We start from the raw sequence: 25,543 nt of genomic DNA on the forward strand, positions 1-25,543 counted from the left end.
GCTTAAAACAATTAAAGGCAATTACTAAATAAAATAAAAGTGACCCATTGAAACAAAAACACTCATCCCTTATCCAAACCTCACCGAAAAACGAAAGACAAAACCGAGAAAAGTACACACACGAAGCATCTGCCTATTCCCAGCTACTAACTCCATCCTTATCTCTCTATTATTCCCTTAAAAGATAACGCAAACTCTTCCATTTGGAAACCACTAAACTCACTCACACAGGCATGAAAAAATGATTGCCCTCAAGCCCATTGTTCACGCTTCCTTGCACGCGTTCCACCACGCGCCGCTCCACACCGTGAGAGGTTCCGTTTGGTGCGTTTGCAAGTCGCAGGAGTCCGATTCCGAGGGTTCCTCGGCGGAAGGAGATGCTAACAGCCAAGAGCTTCTGGCACGAATCGCCATGCTTCAGACGGAAAAGGTTCGCCTCACCGATTTTCTGGAGGAGAGGTCAGAGTATTTGTCGCAGTTTGGGGAAGAGGCGAAAGCTGAGTTTGACAAGATCGGAGAAGATGCTCTTAAAGAGTTGGATGAAGCTGGTGCCAGAGTATGTGTTCTTCAACTTCTTAATGTTAATTCATTTCTCTCTTCTTCTTACTCATCATTAGATTCAAATTTCCAGATTAAGTTTAAGTTTACCAAGTTTAGGTTTTAAAATGAACGTGAAAAATTAATTTTGTTTATTTACTTTTTGTAGTTATATAATGTAAATTTCTTTAGTTTCCCGACTTGATTTGTTTTTTTTTTTAATATATTATTTTAATTTTTTAACATAGATTTAGTAATATTTTTATCCCTATATTTATAATAGTAATTTCATATTTTTATTTATTTTTAATTTAATGTTTATTTGATATTTAAAAGAATATTTAATGTGATACTTAAACGAGTTAATTTAATAAAAAACTTATATTAAATTTTAAATTTATGAAACAAGTTAAATTAAAATAAATAAATAAATATTAAATCATTTTATAATAAATAAATAATATTAAATTATTATTATAGAAATAATAATAAAAATACAACTAAATATTATATATATATATATATATATATATATAAATTATTTTTATATGTAAAAATTAGATCAATAATTTATAAACTGACAAAATGAATAATTTAACTTTTTATACAACTCAGTTATCTTTTACGTACGACTTTATTTTTTAGGTTTAATCATTCACTAAGTCCTTATTTTCGCATGGAATCTCAATTTCGTCCCTTTCTTTCTGAAAATATCAATTGGGTTCCAATTTTATGAAAATTGCAACAAATCGATCCTTTCCGTTAAATTGGCTGGACGGCGTTAAAAAAATTGATGAGTGGATGCTGTGATGACGAACGAACGCTCGTTCACCAGCGAACGAACGCTTGTTCACTAGCTAACGAACGCTCGTTCACCAGCGAACGAACGCTCGTGGACCTCTTACTGCTGGACGACCGTTCGTTCCACACTGGACGACCGTTCGTTCGGTGGTCGACGACCGTTCGTTCCACACTGGACGACCGTTCGTTCGGTGGTCGACGAGCGTTCGTTCGTCATCTCAACATCCACTCATAAATTTTTTTAACGCCGTTTGACACTATTTAACGGAAAGGATCGATTTGTTGCAATTTTCATAAAATTGAGACCCAATTGATATTTTCAGAAAGAAAGGGACGAAATTGAGATTCCATGCGAAAATAGGGACTTAGTGAATGATTAAACCTATTTTTTACAAGTTGTAACGCTTCAATAAAAAAAATCTAAATAAAATTTTTGTCTTTTAGTGTATAATTGATTAATTTTCTTAAAGAATCTATATTTAGTATTATGATTTAATTTTTTGAAAATAATATTTATTTATATTTTTCCTTTAGCATTATGTTTTAAATTATTTTGTCTTTGAATCAATTTAACGTGTTAATTTTGTTCAGTTTTAACAAAAAAAATATAAAAAATATTAGAGATAACATTAAATATTCAAGTCAAACTTTTCAATATCCTCGATTGAATAAAAAAGTATTTGGTAGACAAAAGTACATAAAACATTATCAAAAATACTACCAACTGAATACAAAACAAACTTAGTTGGAAATAAATTTAGGTTACTTTCTTTATAATTTTATCCTACATTCCTAATTTGGGGAGGAGTTTGGATTTTTAAATTGAAAAAGAAAAAGATAAAAAATCTTATTCAAAGTTAGAAGTTTTTCAAGTCAGAAAAAAAATATCCAAATCCTTGATCCTTGGTTTTAATTTTTTATTTATAAGCATTTTATATATAAAATTGTTTATTCTTTAAAATATAAAAATAATAAAATATAAATATCTTTGTCCTTTGCTCAAAAAATCTCCTCTAAATCACAAAACACTTAATAAAATAAAAACATCTTCGATATTGATATCCTGACACGTTTTTCTCATACGATTATTATTCGTTGTTATTTCTTCCTTGCTAATCTTACATAACTCCCTCCCCCAACCATATAGTTATAGCCATATGAGATTGACCCAAGTTGATGTTATTAATGGTTTCGGCCCAATATTGGTTTGTTCCTTTTAATCCAACATTTACCTTACACATCCAAGGTTTCATCTACGTTTTCAAATTCCAGATTTATCCTTTGATTATTATTATTACTCGTTTATGTCTTTATTATCATATATTAAAATTAGTATCTTTATTGTATTTATTATTTTGAGTTGTGTTATGTAACATCTCAAAAATACAATCTAAAACTATATTATAGAATGATTATATTGAATAATGATACAGATCAGTCTTACACTAAAGAAGAGCGTATGGTTATGGTCGAAAAGCCTTACAGAAAGAGTTACAAATTTAAACTGTACAGCACAATTCTGACCGAACGGTTTTCAAAAAAAATATACCGAACGGTCCTGCAAAAGAAAAGGGAAAAGGTGACCGAACGATTACTTTACTAAAAGATTATACTACTGACCGAATGGTTCTACTATTCGGTCTTAACTTCCACCTCGACTATATTTTCTTCTTCCAGCGCCTCTTCCAACAGCTCGTCTCCTTCTGCTCACATCCACACGGATGATCATTGCAAAGACAAAGACGAACGTACAAAACAGACAAGACAGGAAACACATATGGTAAGCTTATGTAATTTAATTCATGTATAAACATACATTTCACACAATCAACCAAACAAGATAAATTTCATCAAACATTTCAAGCAAAGCTTAATACTAGACTGACTGTCCGGACTGTATGAAATCTGTGTAGCTATAACGTTCGTGCACCCGGGTGATGTAGTAATTGGGATATCCTCAACAGTTGTTACCCGAGGTTAGTCCTATCTGTCCAAATTAACCATAAGGACTATGACCTCCTACCGTTCCCACACATGACCTACCCTCCTCTACGTGAGGACGAGTACTCACGGAACATCAGGATGAATCGCCAGCTTAGCATGCCCACATTCATACTTTACCAATTCCAATATTCATTCATGAGTCATTTCTCCCCGGAACGCTCGTACATAATCCAAAACATTTCAATCCATATCACATTCTCTTCGTCATTCATTAATAATCATCTCACTTAAACACTTCGCACAAAGATCCATAAGGATACCAAATATCGAACGTTCAACCCTAACTCAGAACGAGACCGAACACTTGGAGCGAGACCGAGAGATCTCCAGTTCCAGAATAGATTAAGACCAAGAGGGTTACTATCGGGTTGAGAAAGAAGCCGAGTACAATCATATGTAACAGGAACGACTAGAACGAACGTTACTTGCAAAGTGAGCCAATTAGATGAACTGCCTCTTGAGAGCTCCAACCGAACACCGAAAAGACCATACCAAGTACTAAGACTCTAGGCCAGAACCAATGGATGTAGACACTTCAAGACATTCAAAGAATAATACTTAGAAGAATTCACATGAAGAAAACGAACACTTATGAAAACTTAGCTTATTTGAGTTTAGCATTAAGAAAACCGAATGTCAGTCAATGACCGAGCACGGTAGAGAGAACTCTATTGAATTTGGACGAACACTATTTTCATCAGATAAATTGTAGGAAAGAGAATGAGCGCTTGGTGTAAGACCGAGCACTACTCAGTAAGAGCGCTTGGTGTAAGACCGAGCATTACTCAATACGAGCGCTTGGTGTAAGACCGAGCATTACTCAGTAAGAACGCTTGGTGTAAGACCGAACATTACTCAGTAGGAGCGCTTGGTGTAAGATCGAGTACTACTAAACTTATATTAGAAAGCTTGATAAATAGAATAAGATACTATTGGAGTAGTGTTTAAGAATAAACGAAAATATACAAACACACACACACACACACACAGATATATATATATATATATATATATATATATATATATATATATATATATATATATATATATATATACTTAAGTTTATAACCGAACGCCGAGAACCAACTATGCTTGGCCGAACGCTCATGCACAGTTTCTCAAAACGAAGATGCTCGTCCTCAACTAGGATTCTTCCCAAATGAAAGAATCCAATTCTAATCAAGTTTACTAGAAAAACCGAACGGTCAATGATTGTTCAGTGACGAACGTACACTTTCATAGGGGAAATTTCATACCAAAATCATTTATATTCAAACTCATTTCTCAACATATATTTTCATAATTTCATACATTCATATCATAGTCAATTTTCATACTTCATACAATCCAAACATATCAACCATCATATATCATATTAATTCAGTCAATTCAACGAAAGTTCATGCAATACAAATAACATACAAATTAAATTAATAAGTTTCCGTTACTTCTGAGCGTGAACGAGCATTCCTAGAGATAGAATACGGTTTGCCTGACTAAAATTTCTTCTACCCTCAACGCTCAACAATTCTTCAAACTAAACCCCACAACAGACCAAAATGTTTCAGAACGAGACTATGAACTCATGCAACCAGAACTTGGTTTGCATGTGTCAGAGAACGAACGACTAAAGAAGAAGAAGAATTTACCAGTTCATAACTCGAAACTGATCGGTTCAAACTGAATCTCTGGACACCGGAAGTGCTTCTACGGTGCCTGAATGATTATCAGAGAAGAGAAAAGGTGAGATTTCGTAGAGAGAAGGGAGAGCTTTTAGTGAGAAGGAGGAGAAATGAGATTTTCAGAGTCTGGGAAAGAAGGGTGCATGCAGAGAGTGTGACGTGAATTTCTGAAAAATCAGTTTTGTTTCCCACGTCAAAACGAACGTCCGCTCATCTGTTGACACCTGCCTTCCACTATCGGATTTTCGGATCCCCTTCACTTGACACCTGGCGTCCGTTCAGAGGTTTTTGGATGCGTTTTTAATGAAGCCTGACATGTTAAAAAATTAAAAATTTTAATAACAAATAAAACTAATAAAATGTATATTTAATATTGATAAATGAAAGCATATATTATAAAAAAACACTTAATCGGATGTAGAAATCCGAAAGAAATAATATGTTTATTAGATTATTTTAAAATGTTTTATTATATATTATTTCTAAATGTTTAATTAGGTAATTTTGTATTAAGTATTACTTCTAAATGTTTAATATGTTTTATTATATTATTTCTAAATGTTTAATTTAATTTATGAAAAATATTAATTTAAAATTGATATTTAAAAGTGATATGAAAAATTTAAAATATTTTTTAGATAGTATTAAGTATTATTAATTCATTAAAATAATTTAAAATAAATATTAAATATTTACAAACAAAATTATTTAATTAATAATTAATTTATATATCTTAAAATTATAAAAACAAGATATATTAATGGAGATTGAGAATCCTGGATCAAAGAATCTGGTTAAAAAATTTATATTAAAAATTAATCATATATTAATGGAGGGCATTACAGGTTTTTAAAAAAAATTTGGAGTAACAGGATGAAACCCTTGGAGGTGGAGGATGAAACATCCTTCATTGGTTAAAGACTGACTCAAAACTTCATTAAACCTCCTTTGGTCAAGGTCTGGTAAGGGTGGAAGCTGAAATGTTGGAAGGGAAAAACTTAAAGCCTTAGCCCCTCAATCATATGAACGAGGCTCAAGGCTTGTGCAATTTGGTCTAGTACGATTAGACCTTGGTTAAAGGAGATTCAGTTAAGTTTTTTATTGGTCTTTTATTGATGGAATGTGTATATAGCAAAAGGTTGGATCAGAGGAATTAGGCCGAAATTGGGGTCAAAACTATTATTAACATCAACTTGGTCCGAACTCACATAGTTATAACAATACGGTTGGTTGAGAGAGTCATGTAAGGATTTAAATCCCAAGATTAGTGAGAAAGAAATAACAATGATTGTATGAAGAAAACAAGGTCACGATATCGATATCGAAGATGATTTTGTTTTATTATCGGTTTGTGATTTAAAGAAGATATTTTAGTAAAAAATAAAGATGTTCATATTTTATTATCTTTGTATAGTAGGGGATATATGGTTTTGTAATTGAAATGGAAAAGTAAGAGACAAGTTTTAATTTAACCAAAATATAGGAAATATTATAAATACTTAAGTCAAAATTTTCTATGTACTCAATTAAAAAACAATTTATAAAAAAACTTTAAAATGTACAAGAAAAGAATTTATTGTAAATCGAATATTTTAAGGATTTATAAGATGCTAAAAAACTAATGTAAAGTAATTTGAAATGTTGGCTTTAGCTAACAATTTATAGAAACCAATGTGAATTTGTCGAAATGTTTTGAGGGAGAAAAACATATTTTATCAAACTGATTTAAGAGGGTAATTTTTAGATTTCCTTTTTACTTTGGCCAATATTTTGGTCAGAAGTTCATTTTGTAAAAATTCTATATAAAATTGAGGATTTGAAAGATTTAGTGAAATATATTTGATAGGAGATCAAACCCCACATAATTGAAATAAGAGAAATTAAAATTATAATAAGGTAGTTTGATTTAGAATGAAATCCATGCAAACATTCATTTGTGATTAACAGATAACAGCAAACATAGAGAGTGAGATGCTAGCATTCGAGGAATCTACTGAACTGAACAGACTAGAGATTGAGGAGAGTGAAAAGAAAATAGTGGAGTTCGAGGACCAAATGCAGAAGGACCGAAACGAAGGGCTATTCTTTAAGAACCTTGGACAGAAGGATCTTGTTGATAAAGCAAAACCCAAGGAGGAGGTGGAAAAGATCAAAGATGTGAACATAGAAAACAGTGGCAGCCAAACAATGAAAAATGTTTATCTTTTCTTCATTGGCTTGCTGACTTTTGGAATAGTTGATTCTGTTGCCTCATCCTCAGGTGCTGATTGGAAAAGAGTTTCAGTTCTTGGAGGTATTATTGTGGTCTTGTTTTCTTTATTCATCAATGAACAAAACAAGGACAGCAAGAAAGACTGAGAAAAAACTCAAAGTTCATTTTCATTTGAGGAAAAGAAGTTTATGGGGGATGACATTGTGAATTGGTAATGCATGCTTGAACTTGGACTGATGCATCAACCTGCTTTTTGGCTTCAACTTCAGCTGAGATACTGCTGATGTCAACACAGTAATGTCCAGAATTTGGTTAACTAAATGTCATGAGATACTGCACAAATGTAGAATTACTTTAAATCCTGTGTTGATGCAGAAAAATATATGTACATAGCTTTTAGGAGCTTATTCATCTCTGACTGTTACAAATTTTTATTTAGAACCACAACGCGTTTCTAAGTCTGTCATATTCTTTCTTTTTATATGTTAAAGAAAGGGGGAGAGGATTCATGTGTTGGGTTTATTGAGAAAGATGTTCATGAAAGAAATACAAACACCAATAAAATATAAGTCCAATCATATAAGAAATTGATAGCATTCTCTATCCAAAACCTTAAAGTATTGAGTTAACGAGTCTTTTCAACTTTATAGTGTTATACTTTTTTTCATTTATATCCTATATCCAATATAGGATAAGAACTCTTCAAAATCAGCATCTCTTCATTCACCACATTCACCGTAGCACCACTGCCCCTGAAACCAGCATCTTCCTCGGGTGGAATAAAATATATTAATACTGCATAGTGATTGATCATAAAGAAATACATAAACAAGAGTTCATTGTGAGAACTGACTGAACCTTTACTTGAAGTGTTCCATGTGCCCTTTCATTCTAAATGTAAAGAATAGGATTTCCAAACTGTTGGAGTTCTAGTTGAGTTAGAAAGTGATTTTTTTTATTGGTAAATATATTACTTTTTAGTATTTTGATAGCGTAGGGAGTTGCACTCACTACTTTTTTTTTTCATTCTTCCTTTTAACTTTATTATTAAGTAAACCTTATAACTCAAAAGTGATTTCTAACACTAACTTTGTTGTATTCAAGGAAAGATGTTAGAATTAATTAACAATCAATTATATGACTCGTATTGAATATAGCAAATTAATACATTGGTTAATAAAAAAGGAATTAAGGTAGGTTCTGCCTATGATCATAAGATTTTTTCACTGTTAACCATCAAGAAAGAGTGGGATGAAAAACAAAGGGAAGAGATAGATTGAAAAAGAGGGTTGTAGAACAAAAAAAATTAAAGAACTTATTATTGTAGAACAAAAAAATCAAAGAACTTATTATTGTTGAATCTTTCATGTATCAAATTAGTGTCTCCCTATTATGATTTATGTGAATGTGAGAATCTAAATATTAAGATATAGTCATTTTCTATAATTGAATTAGGAAAATAAAAAAACTACAATAATTAATGTGATATTAGAGCATGTGTTGTTATATTTTTTATTCTTCGTTTCTTTCAAAATTATGTTTTTTTTAAAATTAAGATAAATCCTAATTATGATTTAGGGATTCTTTTATGAAATTAGTATGAATCCTAATTATGATTTGGGGATTCTTTTATGAAATTAGTATGAATCCTAATTATGTAATTTACGATTTTTTTTTTATGAAATTAGTGTGAATCCTAATAATGAAATTTAAGAATGTTATGTTTTTCATTGCAATTGATCATATATTGAAATCAATATTTGTACGTATCACATGAAATAGGAAGAGAATCGCACCGATCAAGAACATCTATATCTGTTGGCTTTAAATCTCATGGTCGGTCGGTAGATAAGTTGTCTGATTATATAGAGAGACAAACATGACATTTAATTATCGAGTGAACACAATAACACCCATATGGTGACCACCAGGAACATGGTGAACAATGTAGTTTTGGCATAAGCGTCCGAAGAGTAGCATGTAAACCCAATAGAGATGATTAACCGAATTAGTAGGGATATGTAAGAGATGAAGAAAAGTCATGAAGAGGAATGTAGGGAGCTAGAAGCTCTGTGCGAAGAAAATGCATTAATAAGACAACACATGAATAACAAAGACCCCACACCATTAACTCTAACTCAACCTGGGCTAGCCAAGCAACCCCATGCAAAACAAGAATGAATGGTCCAAGGTGGGAGTGACGAGGCCAGTAGAGATTATGATCCATCCGCCATCACCACCATGAATATGACCAGAATGCACTCTTTCATTGTATGATAGGTCGATAGACCAGACGAGCATATTACTATGTTCGTGATACACATGGCATTTTATACGTCCAACGATGATATTTGGTGTAAGGTGTTCTGACAACTTTAAAAGGAGAAGGATTAGGATTGTTCACCCGTTTGCTGGCTAATTACATTGATTATTTTGCCACAATTATAGCAAAGTTTGGAGCTCAGTTTGCTACTAGTTGCCAACATATGATGACGTCTATTACAATAGTGAATATCAGACAAGAAAAAGGGGAATCCCTTTGGAATTTAATGGACCGATTCGGGGAGGTAGCCCTCCAAATTAGAAACCTGAGTCCTAAAGTGGCCATGAAAAAAACAAAAAAACAAATAAAGGTAAGTTTTCCCATACCTTGACCAATATTAGGGCTTAATCTATACTCTAAAACACCACAAATATATATCTCTCTCTCTCTCTCTCTATATATATATATATATATATATATATATATGTGTGTGTGTGTGTGTGTGTGTGTGTGTGTGTGTGTGTTTTTTTTTTTCTCTTTAATGTGGAGTTTCTAGGTTTTCTAACAAATGTCACCCCTCTCCCTATATCTTAGCTTTTATAAATCACTCACTTTATCTCTAATATTCCCTTACTTATAATAATATATTTTTAAATCCAAATCTATCTAAATCTCTATTTTGTCTTTATTCCACGTTCAGCCCTCTATCTTTTTATTTTATTTTATTTAATTTGCATGCTTTTACTTTCTACGCCCCCTTATATAATTTATGCATCAATTAATAAAAGTAAAAATACTCTTTTTCCCTTGAGCCAAACGTATAATTAAAAATCTAAGTTTCTCTTAAATTTTTCTCCCTATAATTTGAACCCATATCCATCCATTCCTAACAAACATCTCCACCAACAAACTAACACACATCATTGGTATTAACACACACACACACACAAATCAAAATCCAAACAACCATACCAAGACATGTGTTGTACTTTATTAAAATAAAATCAAAGAAATAACATAATTATGTTTTAAAAAAGATATACACATACAACACCTTATTAGACACATCAACTCTTAAAAGAAAACATACTTAAGTCTTAACAAAACTTTATTTCTAAAACCCTTATTTTCCCTGGATCTTAAAATACACATAAAAATAAAAGAAAAGAAAAATTACAGACGTAGACTTTCGCTTAGCGAGACTAGCTTGCTCAGCGAATACAGACTCGCCCAGCGTATTTAATATTATGTAAAATTAAAATAAAATTACAATTTATTTAAATTTCCAAGTTATTCTTCAATTGTGCTCATGATCTTCATGTTCTTTAAGTTTTCTCCTTCATGGAACATTATAAGATTTAAAAAGACATGTTTTGATCTCTAACCTAGTGGAGTAGGTGTGTGATGGGTACATGTTGATCTAGTAGGCCGACATGTATTTGACTAGGTCCAAGTTTTATATTCTCATGGCTAGTTGGATGTATACAGTACACTAGCTACCAAGCTTAACATGATACATGTTTAAGACTTATGGAAAGTTGTGTCGCTAGATATCAATACTTATCATATTTGTGAGGATGTTGGTCTTCAACTTATATATTGATATTAATGAGATCGATATGTGGCCCTTGGCTTATTAATGGTGATACTAGTTGATAAGGAATCTTTAAGTGGTACGAATTTGAGGAAAAATTCTTTTCAAGAAGGAGGGTTGATAGATGATTATCTCCTGAACATACCAATTGCATTATTAGTCACATTAATCTACAAGTTAAACTAGAAGATCCACAATTAATTATGATAAGTCAAGATTAGTAGGTAATTGGTCATGTGGCTTAGATCCATCTAGGTAATGACAGATGAATATTAAATATAAATAGTATATTTTATGAGGTACTTTAATTACGTTCATTATTACAACATTAATTATTGTTTGATATATTTGACTGACTTGAATGTCAAAGTATTTTTTGCATACCTAACCCACTATTTAGCTAAGAGAAGACAAGTATTCTTGAAATTGAAGACTTAGCGGTTGGAGTGGTTCTCAAAGTGTTTTTTTGCATTATATACGTAAGAAAATTATTCAAATCTTATATATGAATACGATATTTTATCATTTGACTCTGCACTTATTATTTTGTTGAAAGTTCACATGTTGCAATTTGCAAAAGATAAATAAATATCTTATTAATTTTCAATTTCAACCTTTAGTGTATGTCGAAGAATAATTTCTATTTTAAACAGTAACCTCTATATTAAAGAATAACTTCTCTCTTAAATGAATATATTTTTTTTAAAAGCAACTGAGTATCTATGCTATCTTCCAAATAAACTATTTATCATCCTTTCTCATTAATTTAAACAAAAAAAGGTTTATTCTTCTTGGGATCATTTTAATTTATTTCATCAAAATATTTCGACCTTCAAAATGATATATTGTTAATCGAGTGTATTTTCAAAGAATAAAAAACAATATTAAAGGATCAATCAAACCTGGACTTTGACATATCATAAATTTTCTTTCATAATGTTTATTTACCACTCTTGTCAATTACATAATATATTTTAGTGATGTACCAAGAGATCAATGAAGGTATTCATCGTGTGAATAAGTTATGGCATTAGAGAGACAAGTGTAAAACCACAACAGTTTTCTTCCAACTTAGTCAAATTAGACATGCCATCAATGTCATGACCCTTTTTTCTTTCAAATGTTTTTCTCACACTACCCCACAACACTCCTTTATTTTATTTTATTTTATTTTTCCACCGTAATTTACTTTCTTTATCACCGAACTTTGATTGGAGCAAGATGTAGAGATGTTTTCCCTCTCACTTTTTTGACTTCTGTTCATAATAGAGCTTTACAAATTGTATTGAAATGAGAGAAAGCACCAAATATAAGACTTGGTAATTGAAATGGCCATGGATTTTATTCCTTCAATATCCTTGTGGGACATCTACACTCATCTTACTTATTCAACCACAATCATTCATTTCTTATTTATGTCTACATGATGGCATTTCAGCTTCATAAAACACATTTTAAAGTGCTTTTTTTTGGAGTTATTCATCACATACAAATAAATTAAACTCTTCTTTAATCCTAACCAAGTTTGTGTTCTTAGAGAAAATATACTGAAAATTTAGAAAAAAAAAATAATTAAAACCGAGTAAATAGTTTTTTATTGAGTTGATTTTATAAATTTTATTTAAATTTAAATTTTATTATCTTAACACAGTGTTAAAATCATTCAACTTAGTTCTACAAAATAAATAAATTAACTTGTAAAATGAGATTTATACTTACAAATATATTGTAAATCTATTTTATTTTTAGTTGATGTAAAATTTTTAACACACTTCTATTACATGGTTTGCTTGAGAGAGATTTTCACTTCTCATTTTTTCACATACATAAAATAATATTTAAAGAAAATTTATTTTTTAAAATTTTAATATATTTTATATATTTAATCTTTTAATTATGTTATTTTTTATAGTCACAAAATAGTTTTTAAAGATTCGCCATCCCTTACTAAGTTAATTATATGTGATTAATTAGTTTTAAATTGCATTATTGATGAAAATGTCATTGAAATATAGATAAGATAAATTTATAATAAATAAATTAACACACCCTTCAATTTATAAGTAAATTTTGTAAAATTAAATTAAACTTACTTATTTATATGATATTATATTAAAATTATAAGTTAGAACTCATGACAAAATATTTGTTGAATTTATCATAAGAACTCTTAATATATAGATGAACATAACTCTAATTTTACAAATTAATTGACTTCTTTACTATTACCTTTTAATATAATATGTTTAAAAAAATAATAACCAAAATCTTTTCCCATATACATGCATCAAGGCATCATGATTGAACATAATCAGGTATCAATATAATGACAAATCTACGAACAGCTTTTCAAGTTAATGAGAAGAAAAATTACTTCGTGGGAATGCAATGTTTAATGGGTTTATAATAATTTTCACTTTTTGAGACTGCGTAGGTAAAAACTGATAACTGAAAGTGGAGAATGGCTGAAAGGTAAAATTTGAAGGGTAATAATAAATTACAAGCTACTTGAATGAAAAAAAATAAGTTATATACCTTTAAATATGTAAAGAAGAAGTTATTTTTCGTTTTGCGACGATTACAAAAGTGATATTAATTTAAACTTTAACTTCTCTAATTAATAATAGGAAATGCGATTTATTTTTATGATTGTATTTCCATTATTAAAATATTTAAACAAAAGTACTAAATCATTTTAAAATAAAGACTTAATTATAGATTTGATCTCCATATTCTTTTCAGGTTGCTTCAATTTTTCCTTTTTATTTTATTTTTTCAATTTAGACATTTTATTTTTAAAATGTTTCAATTTAGTCGTTTAAATTAGATTGACATTAATCGTACTGTTCATGTTACGTATTAATAGGTGAAATTGTTAATATTTTTAATTTTTTTTAAAAAAACTATCGTATTAAATAATGATTAGCTATCTCATGATATAATTTGTTTTTAATTTAGTTCTCTTATTTATAATTTTAATTCAAATTAAACGTTGTATTTACAATTTTGATTTAATTTAATTTTTATTTTTTTAAAAAATAAGTAATTAGGTCCTTCTTTAATTAAAAAATAAATTAATAATTAAACTTAATTATAACATATATATTAAAATATATTTTTTAATTTTATACATATAATCAGTCCATCTAGATATTCAAATTAATTTAATTTTTACATAAAAATTCTGATTAAAACTTATAATTTTGTAAACATATTAAAAATATAAAAGTAAAGTGACATGTAATTTTTAAATGTTTAATGTGACAAATTTTTTTAATAGGCAAAGTGTCACTTTATATTTACGTTTTTAATCTTTATTTTTATATAAAAATATACAAAAATATAATTTGAATGGTTAGATAGAGTGATCTTATATATAAAATATAAAAAAAAATTAATATGTGTATATAACATGTAATTAAAATTAATTATTAATTTAGTTTTTAATTACAACATATTGCTCTCTTTCAACCAACTGAAATAATATAGAAACCAAGTTTATAATTAAGCCTAAAATAAATGTTGTTTTACTTGAGAAAACAAATTCTAATAAATTGGCCCAATCACGTTTTCCAGAAATTCCGGGTTGAAAAATATTTTTAACGAAAATTCTAATTTCTTTTTTTTTTCTTAAGAAAATAATTACATGGTTAATAAAGCCACTAATTTATGTATTGAAACATTTTTCTTTTACAATATCTAAAAAACTCGTGACCAGTTTCTGATAATTACTCCTTTGTATAAGTAATACTTTGATTCTAAATATATAAAAAAAAAATACTTTGATTCGGTATCATATAAGTAAAAATATGTTTGTATGCTTATAGATCTACTAAACTGTCTTTCACTTTTCAGTTATCTAGATAAAACATAACTATAAAAAAATATGATTATTCTTTCATAGTTTTTTTCCATTAATTAAAATAATTAAAATAATTAAAATGTCAAATTGTAATAAATCTTAGCCAAGAATAAGTTTGTTTATATTTATCATCAACACATGGTAGATAAAGATCATTCCAACTTAATTAATGTGTCAAATTTAAATACAATATAAACAGATACATGTACTCTCTAAACAAAGCACAATGTTCTTCTTTAAGGATAATACAATTCAATGATTACTATTTAAAAAAAAATCAATTTGGATTAAACTCCCCGACAACAATAATTTTAATCTTGAAAACCGGATTCAAAATTTATAAATCAATCAAAGTATAAGATTTGCAATCATACATGAATTTGTTCACATGTTAAGAAATATTAAAATATCTACAAATTTTCTCTTATACACATTATTAAGAGAAATTTATTATCTGAATTGTTAATTGTAACTTGTGTAGAAACCAGTTTAATTTATGAAGAAACTCATCGAAACAGATCTGATTATAAATAATTAGAAGCTAAAATAGTGTATGATATGTGAAGATTAACATAAATAATGATAAAAGAGACAATAAATTATGAGGTTGGACCGACAAAATCTCACATAGGCAATTGTTTGTGTTAGAAGGGACCGACCCATATATTCTGCATCATTTGGCTTTCCCTGTAGTTCTCGAAGGTCGGCAATTCTCTTAGAAAACTCCTTAGGGGCATCCAAAATCTGCTTCCTTCAAAATCTGCATGCCCACACAACAAATTTTCTCCCAACAAATATTATTCTAATGCAACCAAACATTTCTAAATTCCCAAACAATCTCAACTGTGCTTGCCATAAAATATTCTCTTTCTCTCATTTACCTCTACTTTAGACCACCATCTACCATACAAAAGTTATATGTAAGTTTTCGTTCTTTTATTTTTTATTAGTCTAGTGAGAAGTGTTTGATGCACCACTTAGACCAATGTACAATTAAACTATAATTCATAAAAAAAACAACCTTTTAAGTTGAAAAATTTGCTGTTAGCAAGAAACTTTTTTTACAACACTCATTGTATTCGTGTTAAAATAATGCAGTCATGTTACAATATCGATTACCAAGCATTTTAGGAACTGATTCCAGATTAACAGCCGAAGCACGGTAAATATTACATAGAAGAGTTAATTACAATAGTTTGTGAATAGAAGAAGCAAAGAGGCAAGCACCTGCCATACTTTCTTATATTTCTATACTGAAAAATAACCCTTTATTGCACTATCAAGTTTCAGTTGACGTTGACCTGACATACCAGTAGCATTAATATTCCTCCAGTTTCAAGTCAATCAGTAGCTCCAACACAGAATCTGCAAAATTGTTCTTCTTTTACAAACATGGAGGGTCAGCTTTCTGCACTCTTATCCCTATATATTCTTTTACTCATGTCTTGTTCCTGTTACCACCCTCCTTATGTCCACACACTGTTCATTGTCTCGGTAAACCCAAATGCAACTGTCTTAATCTCAAGCTCCATCGCCACAATTACATTCTGCTCTCTTTCCAAACCAGTAAAAATGTTGTCACTTCACATAATGCCCTGTACCCTTAATGCAGAAACGCCAAAAAATATGTTAAGATCACACCTTTAACTCAGTAGTTATATCTCTTCACTAGAAAAATTTTCAAAGCTCTAACGTTTTCTTTGTGGACATAGATACGTTGATGGATGTTTTATGGGGACCATGGTCTGTGATAAGTCACATGTAATAAAGTGTGATTAATTGATGCCAAAGGGAAAAAGGATCGACCAGTTATCTTTGTACTCAAAACTACAACTCATGACAAAGAGCAATTGCAGGTGGCATGAGCCCACCCTGTAACCCCTTTTGCAGGAATATAAAACATGCCAAAATTCAGGTTAAAATGCTCCCAAATTATAACCCTTCCGATCCTACGCCAATCAGTATTGCTTTTGAAGCATAAAGACAGAAAAAGAAACCATATCAGGTCCAAAGACAAAGCATATTTTGAGTGGTGCCATGAATCTAGCCACATGTCTCGTTTATTTTCTGGCATATTAAAGAAAGTGAACAAGATGTGTGAAGGAAGAGTTTTAGGTCACTATTCACTAACTCCAGCAGCATAGAGCAGAAGCAGAAACACTGAAAACTCCGGTTATTAAGAGTAAACTAAACTGAAGAAGCATGCTACTCGGTGTCAAAGAAAAATGCAGGGTGCTTTAACCAACCATCAAGAAGAAGAATAATAATAGTAGTAATAGTGAGAATACATAGGGCATGTGTGGTTTACACAAGAAATGCAGAGCAAAACTAACAACATCAAACCAAAAGAACACCGTATGGACCTTCTTCCATGTCAATACAATCCAAGCACACTTCTTGCAATAGAATGCGCTTGATTTGACCGACTTTTCACAGAGCCATTTCTTCTACTTCCCCTCATGGGGGTCAAGTAAAACCTCAAGAGACCATTGTCAATGTTGTTGGGTGAATACCTTGCACTCCTATTCCTTTCCAACACAAACTCCTCCTTCCCCTTCTTCCCATTCCCATTGCCCTGCACACCATTCCTCCTGAAACCTCCAAACCCCCCACCACCATTTCCAACCCCCTGAGCATTCCTCCAACTCACACTACTATTGCTCCTCAACATCCTCCCATTAAAACCACCACCACCACCACCTCCACCACCTCTACCATCACCCCCCCAAGTCTCCGAATAAGACCTCTCCACCCCATTCACCCTGCTATACCTATCCTCATCCTCATCCTTGTTCCCGCCACGCCGGTGAATAAACCCCCATATGCTCCACCGCCATCGCCGCCCCTTCTTTCCCCCCTTCCCATTCCCGTTCCCGTCTCCATTCCCAATCACCCCCACATCAAACATCTTCTCAGAATAGCAATCTTCCCGCATTGAATTCGACCCGAATTCCCTTTCATTAAACCCCACTCTCACACCTTGCACATAATCCACTCCAGAAGGAGCCACCTTAGCATTCACATTCACATTCAAATTCCCATTCCCATTCGCACCACCGCTTCCATTGTTAGTCAACTCATCCACCTCCAAACTAACACTCTTCCTAACCGAATTAGACCTATCAAGACTCTTCCTCCTCCTAGAACTCGAATCAGAGTAGTACTCTTTAGTCTGTGCATTCCCACCAGGAACGCCCTCATCGTCATTCACCGGCTCCTCCTCCACAGGAATCTGCGTATCAGTCCTCATCACATGCTGCACCGGCGCGTCTTCCACCACCGACAGCATCGTCGGCATCCTCGGAAAATTGCTCCGTCCGAGCAAATAACCGTCCCACGACGCCCGTGGCTCCTCCAGCGAGTACCGAGGGTCGTCGAACGACATCCTACCGGCGTCAAGCGAAAACTGCCCCGCGTCTAGGGAGAACCGCCCTGCGTCCAGCGAGAACCTTGGATCGGTGTCGCAAGACCGCCGCCCGAAGCCGTAGTCAGCGATCTCCGACTGCGTGTCCCGGAACTGCCGCCCGATCGGCTTCTCCACCGGAAGAGCACCGTTCCTCCGCTTCTTCGCTTTCTGCTTCTGCCGCCACTTCTGCAATTTCTTGCTGAAAACCGAAGCCGCGGAGAAGAAGCTTCCCGCGAGGTCCTTGAAGTCACGCGCTTTTTGCTGCTTCGCTTGTGATGAGTCAAGGTCGATGTGGTCCTTCATTGTCTTCAGCTCCTCCTCTTCTTCAACGATAGCAACAAGCTCTTCTTCCTTATCTTTTTCTTTTTCTTTCTCTGTGTCTATCTCTTCAACTTCAAGTTCTTCAATGACTTCAACTATTTCGTTCACATTGACCTTGGGCTCCTCCACAACCCTGATCTCGTCTTTCTCGTCTTCTTCTTCTTCTTGGGCCTCTTGTTTATCAACGGGCTGGTCGAGAACACGTGGGCGAATGTCGTTTAGTTCTGGGGGTTTGTCGTTTTGGGGCTTGAGGTCCTGGTGGAAAAGGTTGGAGAGGGTGCTGCGGACGCGGACGTCGCAGGATTTGCGCTGGGGTTCGAAGGAGGTAGAGAAAGGTTCGTTTTTGGAGGCGGAAAAGGACTTTGTGCGGCGTAGCTCCGGGAGGGCGGGTGGGCGGAAGAGGGCTTTAAGAGCGGCGGCGGCGGTGGATGGAGGTTTGCGGGCAGTGGCGGGGCTGTTGTTGTTGTTGGGATCGAGAAGGGCGAGGCGTTCGCAGAGGCATGAGGGACAGAAGCCGGTGAAGGCTTCGTCGGGGTGGCGGGGGCAGGAGGTGGAGGGACGGTGGGCCTGCGGCGGTTGGGGGGGATTCATAACCGAAAATGGGGAAAATATATTTGAGCTTTGGTCATGTTATGAAGAATGAAGTGAAAGAGAACGTGAAGAAGAAGAGTGAGTATTGAGTGTGATTTGTCTGTGGAGTGATGACAGAGAAAGGAGGAGAGAGAGTGAGAGAGTGATGTGATGATAGTGAGAGGTTGTGAAGGTTGGTGGCACTGTTTGGTTCCCAGGGACAGCGAGAAAACAAAAGTGGTGTGGCGTGACAAAATATTTAAGGTTTATACTATGTGGAGGAATGTAAAATAAAATAATAATAATGATATGGGGTTTTTTAATATAGGTAATTACTCAAATTCATCCCTAGAATATTAATGTGTTAAAAATTTAAAATTTTATATGACAAATTTTTTAAAAGTTCGTATGATTAATATTTGATATTATATGTATAGTACAAATAAAATTATATATAAAGAGATACAATTTGTAATGGTTGGTTTATATAATAATCTTAATTTGTAGAACCAATTTTAATATTTACTTTTTTTTTATAGATCGAATGTGGGTTGAAGTATTTGGATTAATGGACATAATGAAAGGTAAAGGAAGATGTAGGGTCGGTTACCAAGAATTTGGAGTTTCTCCTTGCATTGAAGTGTAATAAGTATGTATTATAAAGGGGAACGTGGAATACTAATTGTTAATTAAAAAGAATTAGGGTTTAAGAATCTATTTATTAAGAAAATACTATATGTATTAAAGTAACATAGATGACCTCAAAAGTCAATTTAATGTATAGAAAAGATAGTGTAAAGCATCCGTTCAAAATTGTAATGACAGAGATGCAGGTGGTGATATTTATGTTATTTTTAAAAAAAATACCATTATAGTTTTTCTGTGAATATTTAATGGAATTATTGATTGTATAAATCAATGAGACAAAAGTCTAAATTTGGTTAAAGAATTAATTAAAATAATGTATTTAAATTTCATAAATTTTTTAATGTATTTATTAATTTTATGATAATTACCATAAAATCCATTCTTAACATATTCCTAAGAGAAAATAATTTGTAATAAACTTTTATATTGTTATCTTACAATAATATTCAATAATTATGTTGAATTTTATGATATTTATTGTATAAATTATATATACAATTATTATTACATTTTATTTCTATGTCAATTAAATACATAATAAAATTATTCATTTCGAACTGTGAAACTTAGCGCATAAATATATATATTTTTCAATTAAACAAGGGTTTTCCTTGCCAATCACTCTGATAAATTATCAACAACAAACAATTAATTTTACCAAATATAATAGATATTTTAATATTTGTTTGCAGACTTATTTTCTCGAAAGTTGATAGTGACTTTAAAGGCCTAAAGAAATGCATGGAAACCTAAAATTACTGTTCTTAATAAGTCTCTCAACACTGTCTTTCATTTCCTAATAATTGTTCAAGTTTCTTATTTTTCAAACTTATTACATAAAAAGACTATTTGCATTCATAATATTATAATCGTTATTGTTCCAACCAGCTTTTCATACGTAAAAAAAAATTAAAATCAGATTTTTTAATCACATAAAATACTAAAATAAAAAAGCATACAAAATTATAAGCGAATTAAAAGTCTTTAAGATTATGTCGAAATTATTTAATCATAAATTATATTTTTCTAATCTATAAAGCAACTCATGTAACTGAGAATATTTATAATAAGATCTCGTTATCAGTTACTATGAATATTATTAATATTTTCTCTGACCTGGTTCCTTTCCATTTTGTTTGGGTTGCTACTTTAACTTTTTTTAAAAAAATAAAAAATAAAAATAAAGGTTGATGCTTTAACTTTAGGTGTGGAGTGTGGAGTTCTATGGGGTCAGAAGTTGTCACTATTTACAGAAAATAAACAATGAGAGGTTGTTGTTTTTACTAAAGGTGATGGGGATTGGGGATTGTGCCTTTTGTTGTATCATTTTTGTTTTTTTGTGTTTTCTTTTTTTCAATTTTTTATAATGAATTTCATTCAATTCTACCTACCATTCAAACATCATCCTATGCCATTCTCTCAACCATAATAGTAGCTTTTAATTTCTCAAACATATATTCCTATTAAAAGAAATACATAAATTTGAACTTTTATATAAATGCTATTCTAGGGTAAACTAATTAATTAATATATTATTTAAAAGGAGATTGTTTATCATCTAAATTTCTAAAGAATTAAATATGCTTTATCTCTAAATTATTATAAAAATAATACTTTATTTTTAAATTAAATTATAAAATATTTATTTTTACAATTTCTAAAAATATTTAAAATATTTTTTCTAAATATCTTTTATAAAATATAAAAACAAAATATATATTAATTTTATTTAAAAACACAATATTTTTCATAATAATTTATATATAAAAAACATATTTAATCTTTCTTTAAATTATCTTTCGCATTGATGGTTCACTTCAAGTTTTCAAGATTTATTTTGATTCATTGTATTCTCCTTTAATAAAAACTCTCGTATAATTGCATGATCACCATACAATGCTTGACAAAATAAAATAAATTTGTGTCACAAACTTCAAAATCTTTTTTGTGATAAAATATTAAAAAAAATAGATTTTATTTGTCTAGCAAGGTGAAAAAGAAAATGTAAACATGAGGTCCCCTTGTGAGAGCATGGACCAGTTGGAGAATCTATAGAGGAAAATGTACTAATGTACTATGCAATGAAATTCAATGTATGAATGATCAAAAGAAAAAACCTGAAGAATGTTTTGTGTTGTTTCCTTTAATTTGTCCTCCCTCCAACTCACTGCTACAGCACCATTTTATTTATTCGAATATAATATAATTTTGATTCTGATTTCGAATTTAGAACAGGACGATCCAATTGAAGATCTGAGTTGTCTTTCTTTTTTGGGACCATATTTGTGTCTGGTCACCAAGTGCACGAGCACACAAATAATCATAAAAACAGTATATATGACCAGACTATCGTAGGCATGCACGAGGACTATATCATAGGACATTAGGACCAGCGTAGTGCTTATACATCGCAATCTTATCGAAAGGCCTAACCAAAATAACCTTTTTTTTTTAATTTCTCATCACCAAAGTTCGAATGGAGTTTAATAATATTGTTGGTGTCTCTGTATAAATTAATTATTTATCCTTTATTTAATGGATTTTTATATTTTTTAAAACGACTATAAATTAAAAGTATCATATTCACGACTAGTTTAGAGTATACAAAATGGATACAAACTTCATTTTAAAGTTAGTTTTGTTATATTGAATTAGACTTAAGTTCACTTCATATTAGAACTATGGTTAAAGTTTATCTAACGAGATTTGTAATTTTTCTATAAGATCATCTTAACATCATTCTTCTTATTTTTGTTTGTGAGATTGATAATAAATGCTTTAAAAAAAAGTGAATAGTTAGGTTAATATTTGTCAATTCATCATCTTCTAAATGTAGTTGACCACTATCTAACCAAAAAGATCATTTAAAAATATAGGAAGCAAAAATGCTATTAAATATTTTTATGGAGAGTTTTGACTATAGATAAGTCTAAATAAACATATAAAAGTTAGACTAATCTTCAACTTACAAATCAATTTTATGAAGATGAATTAAACTTAAATTCACTTTCTAATATGATATAAAAGTCTATCCTATAGAGGTTTGTTCGACTTATCATATATTATCCACTATAAAACTACTAACAAATATTATGAGTTTTGTAAGGATGAATTAAACTTACACTAAGGGGAATATTGGATTTTATGTTGGCTTATTATGTCGGTTGTACTTTATCCATCATAATAAGTGGTGTGGTGACATTCTTATAATAAGGTGACTCTTTTCTATGCCATAGTAAGAGTGTTTAATTGATATATTTTACTTACTATGCCGTTTATAATTTGAACCAGCATAATATGTGTTTCGAGTATCACCTTTTACCTCTTTCTTGATTATTTCTTCCTCTACAATTCATATTTGAATCAGATAATAACAAATTAGAGGGAAAAATGTGCATATGTAAAGGACCAAAAAAAGAACCTTGAAAATGAGACTCTTCCCAATCTTCTCGGTTGGATGGTTTGTGGCATACTTCTCCTCGGTGACATTTCTTGCCTCTAAGAATGTGATGGCCATAGTGTCCTAAAAATCGTCTGAATGGTAATGGATATGATCAATGAAAGATTGAACGGGCAAAGCTCTCTCTATAAAGGAAAATGTACGACAATTGCCAACGCATTACTTTCGACGAAGGCGAGCATGATGAGGAGTGTACTTTTCATCCTTAGGCAAGGCACCAGGTGGGGGAGCTTGATGAATGCATATTTATGCCCCCATTTAGCCTTTAATATTGGATTCTTAATTGGTTTTTGTACTTAAAAAGAATATTTTAATTATGATTTGTTATAATTGGGTTTATTGAGCATAAGATATATAAAAACATGATAAAAATAACTTTTTAGTTGCATAAATATTCTTTGGATATTTTAAGGTGTGTTAGTGTAACTACAACTAAGTTGAACTTATTGAGGTGTGAAAATAAATTGGTTACAATTTCATGAAACCTTAAAGATAAATCTAAGAATAGAAAATAATCAAGACCACAAGAAGTCAAGCCAAACATTGCATGAAGAAGGCAAGAAAAGTATGAAAAAGGGAAGAAAATTGACTAAGTCAGGAAGAGGAACGAACAACAAAATTTGGACCTTGCGGTTTTCTCTATTTTTTCTACAAAAAGTGCTTTGGTAATTGATAAAATATTTATGATAAAAGAGAATATGGGAAAAATATATCTTAAGATAATTTAATTGATATTGTTAAATAATTACCTTATTTAACTATAGCAATAAATATCAAAAGATAATATTTGCCAAAAAAAATTAATCTAGCAAATATCTTCTCAAATATTTTTAGATCTCCATAACAATCAAATATATCTTGAAGATATTGAATTATTTAGAAGATAATTAGAGGAGATTAAATTATCATAAAGAAGATTACAACAACAAAAAAGTCTGAAACAAAGCTCAGTACAATTTCTATATAAAGAGACTTAAGGAAACTAATTAAGGGAGCTTAGGAACCCTTTGCAGGTTCTGATTTCATCCTCTCTCTTCTCTCATGCTCTCCACCATTTTTTCTTATATTTTTATGTTATTTCCATATTCCATGGAGTGTTAAGCCTTTGGGTTGATTCTATTGCAATTTCTTAACTGGATTTTGAAGTTACATGAATAAATTTATTTGTTCTTTTGATTCTTGTTGTGATTTATTTTTATCTATATCTTTTGCTTCTTGATCAAATAAAAGTAATGATTTTTACATCATAGCAAGTTATCATAATGTTAAATCTACATAACATATCAATCATATGAGTTCAAGGGTTTTTAATTTTAATTGAAAATTTACTTTGATTAAAGTTTTCATGTGATTGAATGAAATTGCCAATAATTGAGAATGAACTTTTATTAAAGGTGAAAACTTTGACAAGAATTAATCAAGAATGTACTTTGGTTAATTAGTTTTTTACTTGATATAAGAAGTAAAATAATATACATGATTAAACATAATAACATTTACATTAATCTACAAAGTTCTTGCTTTTAATTCAATCTTTTGTTATTTTCTCCTTTAATATTTTATTTTTTTATCTTCTTTATTATTTTTATTTTATGAATTCTTTTGTATAGTTTTTATAAAAATTAATTTGTTAAGAATCAATTTTCGTGGTTCCTTTATGAATTCTTTATCTTTCTATTTTGTTGACTACTATCTTGGCAATATTAAAGTTCCTATAATTTAGTAGTATCATTTTGATCGTGTCAACGACAACATTATCATAGCTCCTTAGTGGTGCTTAACTTGCTGAGGAGGAAGAATACATTCAGATCGATAGGATTCTCGTTGTCATCATGGAGCACGTCAATCAGTGACAAGAAGGAGGAACAGATGCCAAGCGAGACGAGCACCTGCGAGATCTTGTAGGCAACGAAGTTGTACTTATGGACGCCAATGAAGAAGGCGATGCTTGCGACATTAAGGAGGGTGCGCTAAGGTTTAAGAATGGTCTATGTGTTTGAAGAAGAAGTTAAGATGACTCTATTAAGACTTGAGCAACACCATTAGGGCACTCTTGTCAATGTTATTAGTGACATAGAAAGTTGACTTTTTATGTCACTTCTAGACCCACCATAGGTCAGTTGTATATTTGACGAGTCTAGAATCAACATAGAAATCCTATTGTAACTATCATAAAAAGTCTT

General features: G+C 31.1%; 1 protein-coding gene and 1 pseudogene across 1 annotated transcript; one reads left to right on the top strand and one right to left on the bottom strand.

Moving 5' to 3' along the window:
* Positions 1-7,758, top strand: LOC124843886 (8-amino-7-oxononanoate synthase). Its single transcript, XM_088101851.1, has 2 exons — positions 1-556; positions 6,972-7,758. Exons 1-2 carry the CDS (start codon positions 242-244, stop codon positions 7,380-7,382), a joined length of 726 nt encoding a protein of 241 aa, XP_087957977.1. The 5' UTR covers positions 1-241; the 3' UTR covers positions 7,383-7,758.
* Positions 7,759-17,170: 9,412 nt separating this feature from the next.
* LOC124847411 (protein OCTOPUS pseudogene) lies at positions 17,171-19,482 on the bottom strand (annotated as a pseudogene).
* Between the last annotated feature and the right edge of the window lie 6,061 nt (positions 19,483-25,543).

The sequence above is a fragment of the Vigna umbellata genome, chromosome 11, assembly GCF_029865625.1.
Source record: "Vigna umbellata cultivar VRB3 chromosome 11, Vumbellata_1.0, whole genome shotgun sequence".
In the NCBI taxonomy this organism is placed as follows: Eukaryota; Viridiplantae; Streptophyta; class Magnoliopsida; order Fabales; family Fabaceae; genus Vigna; species Vigna umbellata.